At 37.0% G+C, this 15,003-nt stretch overlaps 1 protein-coding gene across 2 annotated transcripts in view; it reads left to right on the top strand.

Moving 5' to 3' along the window:
* wnk4b (WNK lysine deficient protein kinase 4b) overlaps positions 1–3,908 on the top strand; it is a 56,501-nt gene extending 52,593 nt beyond the window's left edge. The window contains exons 17-20 of one of the 2 annotated variants that reach the window (XM_039687669.2): positions 550–1,090; positions 1,704–1,918; positions 2,584–2,678; positions 2,837–3,908. In XM_039687669.2, the coding sequence (XP_039543603.2) occupies positions 550–1,090; positions 1,704–1,918; positions 2,584–2,678; positions 2,837–2,839 (854 nt within the window). In that variant the 3' untranslated portion in view covers positions 2,840–3,908. The remainder of the gene's footprint in view (positions 1–549; positions 1,091–1,703; positions 1,919–2,583; positions 2,679–2,836) is intronic. The other variant, XM_039687670.2, reaches the window with a different exon arrangement.
* Positions 3,909–15,003: the final 11,095 nt, after the last annotated feature.

Below are 15,003 nucleotides of genomic sequence, written 5' to 3'. Positions count from 1 at the left end.
CAGAAGTTGTCTGGTTTTTATTGTATTTTTTTATCAAACAAATGCAGCCTTGGTGAGCATAATATACTTAATTCAAAAACATTTTTAAAAAACTCAGACAAAATAATTTGAGCAGTAGTCCTCTCTAAAGGTAAGGGTTTTGCTGCCTTTCTGAACATAATGTCCTGTAACACCTCCAGCAAAATATCTGACTGGAAATATCATCTGGTTGTGATAGAATGATGATTGTGAAAGCCATACAAACATGTTGGGTTTTGTTGCAAAATTCTGCTCAGGATTATTTCCATGTCCCTCCAACTCTGTTCCTAAAATGTCAAATTGTGTTAGTGAGTGGTTAAAATGAAAACACACAGCTGCCATCTATTGACTGCAAGAGCTCACTGCATACTTAGCACATTGTTCAGCTAGTTTTTTAAGTTTTATACCCCTCATTACAACTCACATTGTTTTTAGAACGTGTAAAAATCGAGTTGTTGATTGTCTTGCTGTTATAACATGTTCACTGTCCACACTGTGTTAAAAAAAATCTCCTCGCCTCCTTGTTTACAGAGAAAAAGTCTATTGTCACAGTGGGACGGTTTCAAGTCAGCCCAAGCAAGGATATTCCCATTCCAACTCCCAGCCCAACGCCAACTCCCACTCCTACAGCTTTGCCAACATCCATAGTTCCCGAAACCACGCCCCCCGCACACAACAGCCAATCAGACAGCAGCACAGACGTACAGGCGGAATCAGAAAGCAGTCCCAGGTCTCCGAATGAATCACCACCACTTACCAAATGGCCTAGTGAGACTTTGCGCAGCTCAGAGAGTGCCCCCTTGTGGACTGGAGAAACTAAGACCGCGGACAGAAAGGTTGTAGAACCTGGCGAGGGGCGTGGAGGTGAAGAAGAGGAGGAGGTGGAGGAGGAGACAGAAAGGAGGCGGAGGAGGATAAGTGTGAGTTTGCTGGACAGTTCATCAGGGAGCCCTCAGTTCAATCTAAATCAGCCTTGGATAAGCTACACGCGCAGCACATCATACGCCAGCAGCGACGAAACAGAGAGTGACGACGAGGGAATGTATGAGGAGCTACAGGAACTCAGAGAGAGGTGAGCCTATAGTGTGTTTCATGGGTTGCTTGTGGCTATTGAACAATCCCTCAGGTCAGTATACTGTAAATTATGATGAGTTTAATCAAACTCCAACAGTGTGCCTCAGCATGATGTGAAACCTGTTAAACAGCAAACTCTAATCATTTAGAATTTCTATTAATCTTTGTCCTTTATAGATTTAGTCACAAATCATTTAAATCAATTTTTGAACATGTCCAAACGTGTTCGGTGCTGTGAAAAGCTTTCAATTATGCCGGAAAAGTCTTTGTTTTATGGACAAATGTATCAAAAGTGAGGCTTTTTAGTACACATGGGCCTTGCTAAACCCTGCATTTCATATGAAGAACCTCATACCAGCAAGCATTTTTGTATTTTTTTTTCAATGGTATGGAGGTGTTTTTCTGCATCACGACCTGAACGCCTTTTTTTGTTGTTGTTTTTTTGTTTGTTTTTTGTAAATGAATAATCACATTTATTCCCTATAAATGCATAAAAGTGAATTACATCAGTTATATTATTTCGGTTAAAGATCTGATGACATACAGTGTAAAAATAAGCACAAATATAGGAATTCCTATCCTGTTCCTCTTTCCTTCCCCCTCTTTCTCAGACATGTGGCTGAGGTGCAGGCTCTCCAAACCTCTCAAAAGCTAGAGATTGAGGAGCTCTACAAACGGATGGGTAAAGTGCCCCCTCCAGGAATCGTGTCCCCGGCGGCCATGTTGTCCAGTCGTCAGCGGCGCCTGTCTAAGAGCGGAGGATACCCCACCTCTCGCCGAAATAGCCTGCAAAGACTGGACATACTGCCACCCACAGGTAGCATAGGTGAAGTTATAACGATTTTTTTAATTGCTTCAAACCACATTTCTACATGGAAAGGTGTTCATAACCTATTTATCCTTTAATAATGTGAAACTGAACCATGATTGGTTATGATTGAAAGTGGCTAGTCATCAAGTTGTTGATGAGGTTGAAAAATAAGAGGGCTTGATGATGTCAACTTAAAATAATAGTTGTTTCAGAAATTACGTTTTGAATAAATATTTCTTTTGCATTCGGGGTGTACAAAATATCCGTACCATATTAATAATCAGTCAACAGCTGTGATATTATCAAGAACATTTTTTATCATTTGGCATCAATAGACATTGGATGTTTATTGGCTGATACTGGACATTCAAAATTAAGTTCATCATGTAGCTCTGACTTAAATGGGTAATGACAAGATTTTACCCGTTAAGGGCATCTCTTAAAGAGCGTTATCCCTTTAAGAGCATGTCAGAAGTGAGGAGCTGTGTGCTCTTAATGATACTTGGAAAAATACAATGACCTTTATAATGGTTACTTTAAAATGTGCATGTCTGTTTCAGATTCACACGAATGCAAAGTAATATATATTTATTATAACATTCATTCATTGGTTATAGATGAAGGCATATATGGCAGTAACTCTTACATGTGTTATTGCAATTTCCACAAACACACTTCAGGTATCATACGGAAGAACTCAGTGAGTGGCAGCAGCAGTGGTTCACAGGAGAGGGCCAGTAAAGGAGTGACCTTTGCCACTGATTACGCCAGAATTGTGAGTGTATCCACACTTTCTATTTGCTTACATTGATTATTACTTTTCTGCACCTTCTTTATCTTTACCTTTTTTTTTTTTTTTGGTTTGTTCTTTACCCCCTCTGATGGAATTATCATGTTTGATGCACTGACATTCCTTTTTTATCTTTCCAACAGTGATAATTTGCTAAGGAGCTCTTTGGCCCACATCCTGCTTTCCTTATGGACTGAACTGAAGTGACAACATTGCTTCCTCATGCAACTGCCAGTGTGCGTGAGCACATGTTTGTAGTGTTCTTCAAAGGCTGTCATGTGAATATTTTTTTACCAGTATACCTCTGCTTGGTATTTTCATACCTTTCTGAAGAGGCAGGGCATTTGTAAGCACAGACTTATTTAGACTATGTTGCTGATCTGAGCACAGATTTATGGAGAAATGCCCACTCATTTTCAGCTATAGCATCCCCGGTGGTTGAATGTATGAATTGCAAATGTTTTTTTCCGATTATTAGGCAGTCCATGTGGTTGCTCTTTTCTCTATAATTTTGTCCATATTGCAGTAATTATAGCTCAGCTAGTCTGTTCATATTTATTTTCAAACTCCCAGTCAGACATAAATACCTGAACGAATCGGTACTGTAAACAAACTTTTTTGCTTTTGTGAAAATGCGATGCAATTGAATGCATGCAGTCCTTATAAGAACTTTTAGGCCTCACTGTAGGTTTGCTTTTACATAAAACAGTATCGTGTATATATTTCACAAATTGTAAAAATTTTCATCATGGATTACAGTTCTAATGTAACTTTGTTGCTGAAATATTTTGCACACACATCAGTTGCACAAAATCGATTTTTTTAATTCCCATAACTTGCAGTATTGACAATTAATTTATTTCTCTTTTTTGATAGAGAACTCTAATGCCTCAAATTTCTCTAAGATGAATGTGGTGTTTCCACATCATAAAACAACAATGCAGAATGTAAGCATTCTACATTTAGAGCTGGAACCTCTTAGTTCTGGAATCATTGTAATAACCTAAATTAGGATAAATAAGGCCGGATTCACATATAACGGCTAAAAACTCATAGAAAACGTTGGGCGCGCCACATTCTAATTTTATTAATTCTAATTTTTCCAAAGCGCTAGGGCGGTTGCGCTGCGGTTGGTTTTTGTCACGTGACCTACTGCTTATGGTGCGCTTGCGGCATTCTGAAAAGTTGAAATGTTTTATCTCGATGCGGCGCGTAGGCTACGCGCTTGGAAAAAACGAGCGCGTCACACCGCTTCCATCATTAACTTGAGTGCGCAAAAGACGCGATATGTGAAGAGGCCCTAAGCATATTTTAATGTGATTGTCAAATCAAATCTCATTTAGATCTTGCACAAAAGTGTAATAAATGGATTTCTGGAGGTATCAATCTAACCAAAGTAGAGAACATAGTGGACAATCACAGTCGCAGTTCATTGAATACCCATATACCATTTCTTTTTTCTAAGTTATAACTTGTAACTATACATTTAGTGTACATTTTGTTGGTTCTGGTTAAGAATTTAATTCCTCCCAATGTTAAAACCCAGAGTGAATTTGGTTTGAAATGCTTCCGTCTTAGGCCTAATGCTTTTCTTTTGTTATTCATTAATAATTAATAGAGTGTGAAATGAAGATGTTAACTCGTATTTTCTTTCAATTATGAAAATATAAGCAAACAACTGACACATCACACTTTTCTGCAAGGCATTTGCAATATTATGATCTGTATGGAAGGACAGGTATGAATTGCAGCATGTCAAGGATTATATTTCACTGCCTATGCAGCGATTTTATATTAATATATGTGTTAAGACAAACAGAAACTATTGATTACTGAGAAACTGTGAAGTTTGAACAATTGTTGCCTTAAAGTGTCTGTGTTTGATGGGACAGCAGGTGTGTTCTACTGCCTAGCAAGAGAAGATTTATATAGATATATTTACATAAAGAGAAAAGCTGTATAATATTATGTGGAAAAATGTTGTAATGCCATGCAGATTGTGCCTCTTTTTTAACTCTGATTCCTTGAATGAAACATGATTGTGGTAAATGTACAAACAAATGATTTACAAACAACCAAATGTTTCCTGAGATTAAAACTGTGTGAACGTGTCATATAAACTGGGGTCCAAAGGTCTGAGACCACTAGAAAAAATGCATCTTGTTGCATACTTTTCCTATTTCAGTGCACATTTTCCAATTTATTGTTGTAATACTTTTCCAAATTATTTTTCAAAGTTAAAAAAAAATCAATTATATTATCAGCAAAACAATAGTTACAAAGTACAGTTTAAAGGGTAGTTGCAGGAATATCTAACTTTATCACAATGGGATTTATGCACAGCTGCACTACTTCCTGAAGTTAAGCCAGCTCCTTGTTTCCTGTCTGCCATTATTGGCCAAATTGATTAATTCGGGTGTGTCTGATTATTGTTGCCGTGACTACTGAGGACAGACACACCTGAATTAATCAATTTGGCCAATAATGGCAGACAGGAAACAAGGAGCTGGCTTAAGTTCAAGAAGTAGTGCAGCTGTGCATAAAGCCATGCATAAAGCCCATATGCTTAATTAGCAATCCAGAAATAGCGCAACATTTTTTAAATTAAATTTTAGATCATACGGTTTTTTAATAATAATAAAACAAATGCTACAAAACTTTGTTTCCAGGTTTAAAGAGAGCTCACCCAAAAACGAAAATTTTCTGTTTAATGTAGGCCTACTCACTCTTTTTTTTTTCTTTTTTTTTTCAACAGTAAAGATTTTTTTTTTTAGCTGAAACCATGTTTCTTCTTTAGTGAATCATTTAACGCAAGTCAACGGCTACAGTAAAAAATAAAATACAAAATTAACACGTAACAATGCGACAGGAAGCTCGCGCCGGGACCGTTAGGACAGTTTGCCGAGGCTGTGGGTTACAGGTAGTAATAATGTTGTAAATAATGTTTAATTTCTTGCACAGAAGGATTGTTTCGTTTCATAAGAAGTCAATGTATCAGTATCGATGTCAGGATCAATGGATATAATTTAAGTTAGCCTGTATCTTGTTTAACTCTTAAAGTGACCGTTATTTGAATCACCAGGTAAAAATCTTCTTTTCTGTTCAACTGGAAAGAAAAAAGTCACCTTCATCTTGGAGTGCCTGCGGGTGAGTAAACTAACAGCATATTTCCATTTTTGGGTGAACTATTCATTTAAGATGAAACCAATAGGCCTATATTGCATCCATTTTTCTTTTTTTATTAATACCCGAACAGAAATGTTCTTGCGTGGACGTCGAGCAGCTGTTATTTATAACTCCTGCATGCATTGCCCAGATAGATCTAACGTCCAAAAACAGCATCTGTAGCATACTGACCCTTCTCTTGGTGGAAGATGAGGAGAGTGATATTTTTAGTACCCTATTGTTCCTAAACTAGGTTGATTCAGGTCATCATCACATTGTGTAGCTTATACTTGTTATGCAAGACGGCCAAATAGTAATAAACCAAAAAAACAGCTCCATCCAAAGACAACATCACAGGGACTCGTTGCCTCCTAGATTGTTTCTTCTTAGTTTAGTGAAACAGTTTCACTGTGGTCGGATGTTAGCCATATAATCATGTAATGATGTAAATATGTCCTTGTTTGGAAATAAGTCTTTTTGCTGCTCTGTTTATCGTTTCAAGTATTGGCCAAAGCACAGCCATAAAGATGAACAATTAATACTATTTATGTTTACCCAGCAGAAGGGAATGGCTGGGGGGGGGTGAGGTCATGCGTTTAGTGTATTGTTGCATCTATAGAAATATGTTTTGGGGGAAAACATCTGTAAAGAACAAATTAGTTGAACTTGGGTTTGCTTTCACCTCACGGCCACTAGAGGCCAGTAGAGAGTCTTTTCCGTATTAAATTGCACTGCATTCCAATTTGCATAATAAATAAATAGTATGGAGATAAGCCCTAGTAACAAAAAACTGTACGTAGACAATTGGATGACAAAGGTGTCCAGATGGATTTTTGGAACACTACTTTTTTTTCTGTGTGTCTAATATTACCCACAAACCCTTGCACTAAGAAGTGTTTGTTATTGTTAGTAAGTTGTTTAGTAATTTGTTAGGTGAAATAATAGAAAAGTAAAAAATACAAAAACAAATATTAAATGAAAAATTTAAAGCATAATACATCAACTAACTGAAATAAGTTTAAATTGAAATACTGAAATAAAAACTAAAACTTTAATAAAATAATTTGTTAAAAAATATATTATTTTAAATTTTAAAAATTATAAATATTTGCTAATGCATGTAAACAAAACAATATTTGTAACTAGTGTTTGTTGTATTTATGCTGCCTTCACGTGCTGTATCGGAATACGAGTTAGTTGAAAATTGGATATGAATTGGACCTGAATGCACGTTCAGCTGTATTTACCACTGGGAAGTCGGGGATAATTTTGATACCCAAGTTCTCAAGATAGGTGTGCCACAAACTTTAAACATGGCATGGTGGAGGGAAGACTGGTATTCTTTTTTAGTGTTTTTCTCAACAGCTACATCTACGCCTTGTATTTTCGTTAGAGTATGACATATTTACATACAGGCAAACCAAAATGTATTCAGACAGCATTTCTCACATTATCACAGTTTATTCGCTATAATTTCGAAAATGGTTAAAAAAAAATATGGCAAGAATTCAGACTTGTCAAATCATTCAGTTGATATTTCACTGGGTTTGGCAATCCGTCTGTCAGACTGTCTCACAAATGAATTAGGTTAAATAGCGGTCAGCTGTTAAATTATAGTACACAATTAGATAATACCAATTTAGGTCAGCCAATTACCAAGCAATGCTTAATTTTGTTCAGTCTGTGGTGTAAAAAGGTCGCATTAGCAATTACAGATAAAAACACTTAAGTAAAACATGGTCAGGTCAAAGTGTCTGAATAGTTTTTGTATAAAATATGATATATATATATATATATATAATGCCTTTTATTTCTAAATTATGACTATTTTTGATCTAAAAAACATACTAATATTTTAAGGGCAACCCAGGGAACATTATAAAATAATAAAATAACCCCATGTCAGGGGACCTTTAAAGCATATTGATTATACATTAAAAAAGGGTTTTCTTCCATCAGCTCTATTCCACATTTGTCGCTAATTCAAAATGAATTAAGTCAGTTAGGGGCAAAAATGCACCATTTGTCACATTGAGACTGCCAGCTATGTAAATACTGTGGGTTAATCCAGACTCGATCTGTTTCACAGCATTCTCCTCCACAACAGGATACATCTTGGATCTGACAATCTGCCACCCTTAACAGACACATGTGGCTCCGTTCTCTCCTTTATTGACACCATGTAGTCACCATGGTAACCAAGCAGTGTGGCATTTTATATAGCGCTGCCATGGGGGGAATTCCTTCTTTTTGCACAGAATCTCTTCAGGGGGCTCGCCTCTGATTTGGTCCTTAGCAACCGGTAGCTAAGCCGCCTTGTTGCCATGCGAGGAGCTCCATGCAAGAACCTTTCCTAATCGCCTCCGCAGACACTCTCAGATATGCACTCTCAGAGTGTCGTGTTAAAGGCCAGTATGAACCACCGATGGTTGGTGGCAGCAGGGGATGGGTCACGACATCAGAAAGACTGAAATCGTATTTCTTTACCCATTATAATCACTGATGCTGTCTGCACTAGATCCTGTATACAGATGTGTGTTTAGTTTCTGACATACTCCACTTTTCCACATTCCACATTCAATATTTGAGTTTGTCGACAGCAGTTTAAATTAAAGAGTGAGAATGTTCGCTTTGACACGTCCAGTTTAAACAGCTCGTTTGTGTCTCTGTATAGACTTGAGAAGGATGCGTCAGAAACAAGTGGATGGTTTATTTTAGTGGCATCCCAGATCACGTTGAAGGATGAGTTAGCAAAGAAACTTTGGTTTAAAGATGAAGTAGCCAACTCTATTGTAAATGGTTTCATAATGCTTTGTCTGTAAATGATTTCATAATGCTTTGTCTGTAAATTACAGTTTTATATGGATAATATTTTCAAAGCACTTACTCACGTGCAGTAGCCAGTGTGTGTTGATTTTGTTTCCTATGCAATGACATTAGCCAATCATAACAGTGACCGTTTATTGACAAGCCTTAAAGGAGCCGACCGTTAAAAACTGATCATTTCAGACAGAGGGTCAGAATAAAAGAAGAAAATGGTCAAACAGTCCTCAGTTCCATTCCACAAGAACAATATGATTTAAAGACCCCCTGTGGTGAAAATCAAAATTTGAATGTTGTTTATAAGTTTTTAATGTTGTTATATGTCTATTTGGTGTTTTCAATATGCTTTAAAGCAGCACTATGTAGTTTTTTCAACCATTATAATATTTCTTCAAAACCGTTGAGATGGTACATTGACTTACAACAGGTTGAATGACAGGTCTGCCATAACCTGAAAGTGTCTGTATCGCTTTTACTGGCACTATGTAACTTTGGGGTGCGGGTAGGAACCCGAGCACAAAAAGAACTACAAAATTCGACTGCTTTACGCCATACATCACTTCCCCCACTTATTACTCAAATTCCTACGCGAGAGCCCAATTTTTTTTTTTACCTCTTATCTGTATGTTGTCATGGCTGAAGCAGCAAGTAAACCAAATGTAAAGCGTCAGAAAGCGTGTGGGTGATATATCAGTAACCAGACAGTTTCTGGTCTCATTGACTTCCATAGTAGGAATGGAAGTCAATGAGACCAGAAACTGTCTGGTTACTGATATTCTTCTAAATCTCAGAAAATCGGCTAAATGGATTCGAAAACAGTAAAACCCAACTGTTTAACTCGAGAGAGTGGTAAAATGAGCCTATTTCCAAAAAAGTGGAGTATCCCTTTAAGACAAACCATGTGCAAATTCACAAGTCAGCACCATGGCAGAGTATTTCCTCCTTAAAACTGCAGTGATCCAAAGACATGGTTGGAAATCACTAGTGTTTCTTACATCACAAACTACCTTGTAACCAATTACATCAACATACGGGCGGGCTTTAGCATATCATTAACTATTCTCTGAAGCAGGGGAATATCAACAGAAGAGAGATGATGTATAACATATTACGATGTTATGATGAACTATACATGAGCACATTCAACCCGATCTCACGACCAAGTCGTACGAATTCGACGAATGATTAAAAAGTGGCTAATTCGTAACAATTCATACGACCTCACTCGTACGAATTAATACGATTTTGCTAAATCGTACATATTTTACGAATTGGCCAATTCGTATGAATTCGTACGAATGACCTACCCCTTACCCCGCCCCTAAACTTAACCATCACGTGGGTTTAGACAAATCGTACGAATTAGTACGAGTGAGGTCGTATGAATTAGTACGAATTAGCCACTTTTTAATCATGCGTCGAATTCGTACGAATTGGTCGTGAGATAGTGTTGGCACATTGGACAATGTAAATTGTATTAAATTGTGCTATATAAATAAACTACCTACCTACTTACCTATACCTTATTGCCTATGAGTAGGCTAGTATAAAGTGTCTAAGATTGCTGATTGTTAGAAGGCAGACTGAGATGGAGAACAGCTGTGGGAACATAGTTTGTGTAACATTAGCAACATGTGTAATTAATAACAAATGTGAGTTATTAATTACCGTTATGTATCTGGTGTTGTAAAGAGTGATACCATTGTGCTGCGTAAGTTGACCGAGCGAGTGGATCTCTGAGCTGATGTGAGCGAGTGGAGGTGGGGCTAATTAGCATATTCATGAAGCAAGGGTGTTGTGTTACAGTAAAGCTATTTTAAGGCATGAAGACATTTTTTCACTGGAAAAAAAAAACATTTAAATATATGATTTTGGTGATCAAAGATGAGTTTTAAGGGATACAATTATTGATTAAATGCAGGGGGATTTTAAAAAGAAAAAAAGACATCTCTCTTAACATACACCAAGGAAACAAAGAATTGCTTGCTGCTAGGATGCAATAATGCTCAGTAATAGCCATCTCACACATTGTATTGATCTCTCGGTTTCACTGACGGGAGTCACGCAGGCTGCTGTAAGCAGACATGGCAGATCCAGAAAAGGCGATTAAGGAGGAGTCAATGGCACAGTGCAATCGCAGCACATTGCTGCAAGGCCATCGGGAGCAGCGCTGCCTGGAGCGGACGGTAAGCTTCCTATCTCTGGCACCCACAAAGAACGGCAAGTGACATTTCTCAGCTTCCTCCTCCTCTCCCCTGCCTTTCGTGTCCCATGCCCCCCTCATCACTTCACCTTCATTAATTACCGGGAGAGCCAGAGGAATCCTGGAGACCAAGGCAGATGTAAGGAATGGAGTGCTGCCTTGCATTATGGATAGTTAGTCAATGTTTTGGCATGGAAGGAAAGTCCCAAATCAGATTTACTGAAATCTAAATTTAAAAATTAGCCTAATGGCATTTGTAATCCAAAAGCTCTTGATTTGAGTAATCCCATGAGATGAGATAACTACTGTTTTGGCACTAAACACTCTCAGAAAAAAAAAGCTTTCACTGGGGCACCTTTTCAAAAGGTACACTTTTGTACCCAAAGACTGCATATTGGTACCTTAGTGGTAAGGTATATTAGCTCATAAAATGGACATATTAGCTCCTTAAATGTATATATTAGCATCTAAAATGCACATATTAACACTTAGAATGTACTTATTAGCACCTAAAATGGACATATTAGCTCCTGAAATGGACATATTAGCGCCTAAAATGTACATTAACACTTAAAATGTACATATTAGCACCTAAAATGTACATATTAGATCATGAAATGGACATATTAGCACCTAAAATGAACATATTAGCACCTAAAATGTACATTTTAGTACCTAAAATGTACATATTACCACAATGTACATATTAGGGCCTACAATTTACATATTAAGAATTAAAAGGTACATATTGGCACCTTAAATGTACTTACTACCATCTAAAATGTACATATTAACACCTAAAATGTATATATTAGCTCATGAAATGGACATGTTAGCACCTAGGACAAAAGTTTACCTTTTGAAAAGGTACAGCCCCAGTGACAGCTTTTGTACCTTTTTTTCGGAGAGTGAAGAGTGGATTCAGTTCCCCCTTTCTTTCTTTTAAAGCAAGACACCACAGGTCAAATACTTAAGTTTATATTACATTTGAGTTTTTAGTTTTAGTTTTAATTATTTGTAATAATTTTAGTTCTTAAACTAATAAAATGAGAAATGTTTTATTTCAGTTAATGTTTAGATTATTTCATGTTTAAAGGTGCTTTTTTTACTCAAGGATAATAACACTGATATGAAAAAAAAAACCTTAATATATTGATAGGAATAAAACTGTAAAGTGTTGCATGTAAGTGCTATGAGAAGATTTATGGCTCAGTGCTTGAGAAAAAACTCATCTTGATAAAATGGCCTTTACAAAGATGTATTATAATTTAAATCTACAGACGCCAATATATAAAGAGTAATAAAATAAACACTTATGTTTAAAAGAAGATATGTTATGGAAGCAAAATAGCACAAAATCTCTTAATTGACCTAAAAAACTGATTATCCCTGCATTGTCTTGACTTAAAACGATTTGTGCTGAAAGTAAACAATGAATCAATTTGGGGTCAGATTAATAGATAGACAGCCAGCAGGAATATACTTGATGATGAGGGAGCATGGAACATGCATGCAGCCTTGTGTAAAGAAAATTCAATTTAGATTATTTGCCACCCGTGGGACTGAGGAGCTCAAAAATCACAGACTTTGCAAGTTTAATAAGGAGTCTTGGTCGACTGCAACATATAATCTCTATGTTGATGAAAAGCACAAATGTGGCGCCACGCCCTGTGTTTGTTTGTACGTTTAATTGTACGAAGCAGCTCACCACAGGCCCGGGCAGCTCTGTTGTGGAGCCTGAACATGGGAGATCTCATTTTGATAGCCTTGAGGATTTATTGATAAGCAATTGCTTGAGGAGGCTAATGAAAAGCTGTCTCATTCGTCAAACGTGTTTCCAGCAGAGCGAGCCATTTGATTGGAGCTTGGCGATTTCACGAAGCCAGATTTCTATAAATGGGAAATGGTTCGTTGGTTACCTAATATCTACAGTACCTCTGCAGACATTGATGGAACAGTTGTCTTCGAAATGTTGGCAGATGGGTTTGGCTGAGTGGATGGGGCCTCATGGGTGTTTTGAGTTTCATTTGCAAAATCTGGACGGTCTAATCATTGCGGTAATACATGTAAAGCAGAGTCTGGTTTCACTTTCTCTGAATCCACCATAAGAGCATTTTAGAATATATCCATGTGGAGGACCTGCATCTCATGATAGCACGATTTGTCCTCTAATGCCTGGAGACGCATTTATGGCAACAAGGATTTTTCAGATTCTCTGTTTTCTCTATATAGACTCTCTTGCCATTTGACTCATAATGGGCAAAAACTGTGTCCTATATTCCAGGGAGAGACTCACAATGAGACTTAAAACCGAACAAGTAAAGGTCATTTTTAAGTCTTGGACTTTTTGTCATTTTGGTGCTTTGTATCTGTATAGCACATTTTGCATTATATTTAAATCTTACTCACAATTATAATTTGTTTTTACAGCTATAACAAGCACAAACACTTAAGTAAAGACATTTCCTTATTATACCCTGTAAAACATTTGAAACTGTGCCACATAAAATATACGTGAACAAGCCTCTAAAAAGACATCTGTCTTAATCAAGGATTGTAATGCTGTTTTTATGTCCAGATGGCCTGGCTTTTAAGCTACTATTTTAAATTCAATGGTAATTTATTGGTGCTTGCGAAGACAACCATCACTATTATTGTTGCTCATACTTACGGTTAAGGATTTGAACAAATCTGTAATCATAAGTCTCAAACTTTGGTGAATGATTTGCACCATTTATGCTATACGGACATGAATGATGCCTCAAATCATGCAGCTTGTTGAGGAAAGGACTTGTGGTTTTTGCTTGATTTGATCCCATATACTTACATTGAAGGTGCCGATATTGAATAAATCCATGTTTTTTTTTTGTTTTTTTTTTGGAATAAATATAAAGTAAGTAAATACAATTGTTTGAGTTTCTGAAAAAGCTCAAAACACACAAAAACAAGTGGGGGTTACAATCAGAAAAAAAGCAGTACAGTGTGTAGATTAAGGATTTGGGGATGGGTTATTTTGACTTGAGCCAATAAAAACACCTAGAACACCCATTAAAACCACTCACAACCCCCACTGATCTAACTGCATTCACTGAATCCACAGTCAAGTCTGCGTTGATCAAAATGAGGAAATGTGATCGGAAACATTTTGTTTTCTGCATTAAATTTGCTTCCATTCAGTAGCCATTCCACCGTGTGTAACGTCTCAGAGATTCTGCCAGCAAACCCATCCAGCTGACATATCAATCAGAGCAGTTAGACTTTTACTCAATTAAGTGTTGGCACTAAGCAACTAGAAATCAAATCTATTTCGCATTAGGCGCTTTCTTTGTTAATGCTTTGTCCAGTGCATCCGACAGGCCTCGTCTCACCGTGTCAGAGCCGTCTAAGATGTGTATTCTTCAAAGCGGGCTATAGATGTGCACAGTAGGTCTAATAGCACATTTTCCACTGAACTTTCCATCTTGAATTATTCACTTGATTATTCAGCTAGAATTACAGTTCTTAGAAACACAGGAAGTTCGTACTGTTCTTAAACCATGTGTTATGTTCTTTTTTGTAGATCATTATATATCATCTACTTATAAATTGAGAAAATACACACAGATATGCACTTTTGTGAATCAGAGTGATGTTTTAATAAAACCAGTGTTCCAAGCTTGGCTTGTTCTCGTAAAATACAGAGTTTCTTAAAAAGGTGTAGGAAGATGCATATTCACAAAATCCATATATGGCTTCAGAGACAGCCTTTTATATAAGGAAAAAAACTTTACTGCATCCCCCCCCCCCCCCCCCCTTATCACGACAAGTAGCCTACCAGAAAACAGATGCCAAATAGAGCACGTTTTATGCATTGGCCTGTTCTAAGTCAGTCAGGTATTTTTTGACACCTATTTTTCACAAAAATGTTTTTGATTCAACCTCAGCACATTGGGAAAGAGCCCGTTAAAACAAGCAATACAAATTCTTCAGAAATGCCAAGTCTCAGACCTTCATCAGAGAGTGTTGTAGCTATTATAGGATAGCCTATAATCCAGAAATACCCCTTTCATCCTTAAGTGATGTAAAGTGGAAAACATAAGTAATGATGCAGAGGTTGGCATTAGCATGAGAATGGCTTTG

This window comes from Pimephales promelas, chromosome 3 (assembly GCF_988280905.1).
Source record: "Pimephales promelas chromosome 3, fPimPro1.hap1.1, whole genome shotgun sequence".
Classification (NCBI taxonomy): Eukaryota; Metazoa; Chordata; class Actinopteri; order Cypriniformes; family Leuciscidae; genus Pimephales; species Pimephales promelas.
Note: the sequence above shows the minus strand (reverse complement) of the source record. Positions and strands in the feature narration are given on the sequence as shown.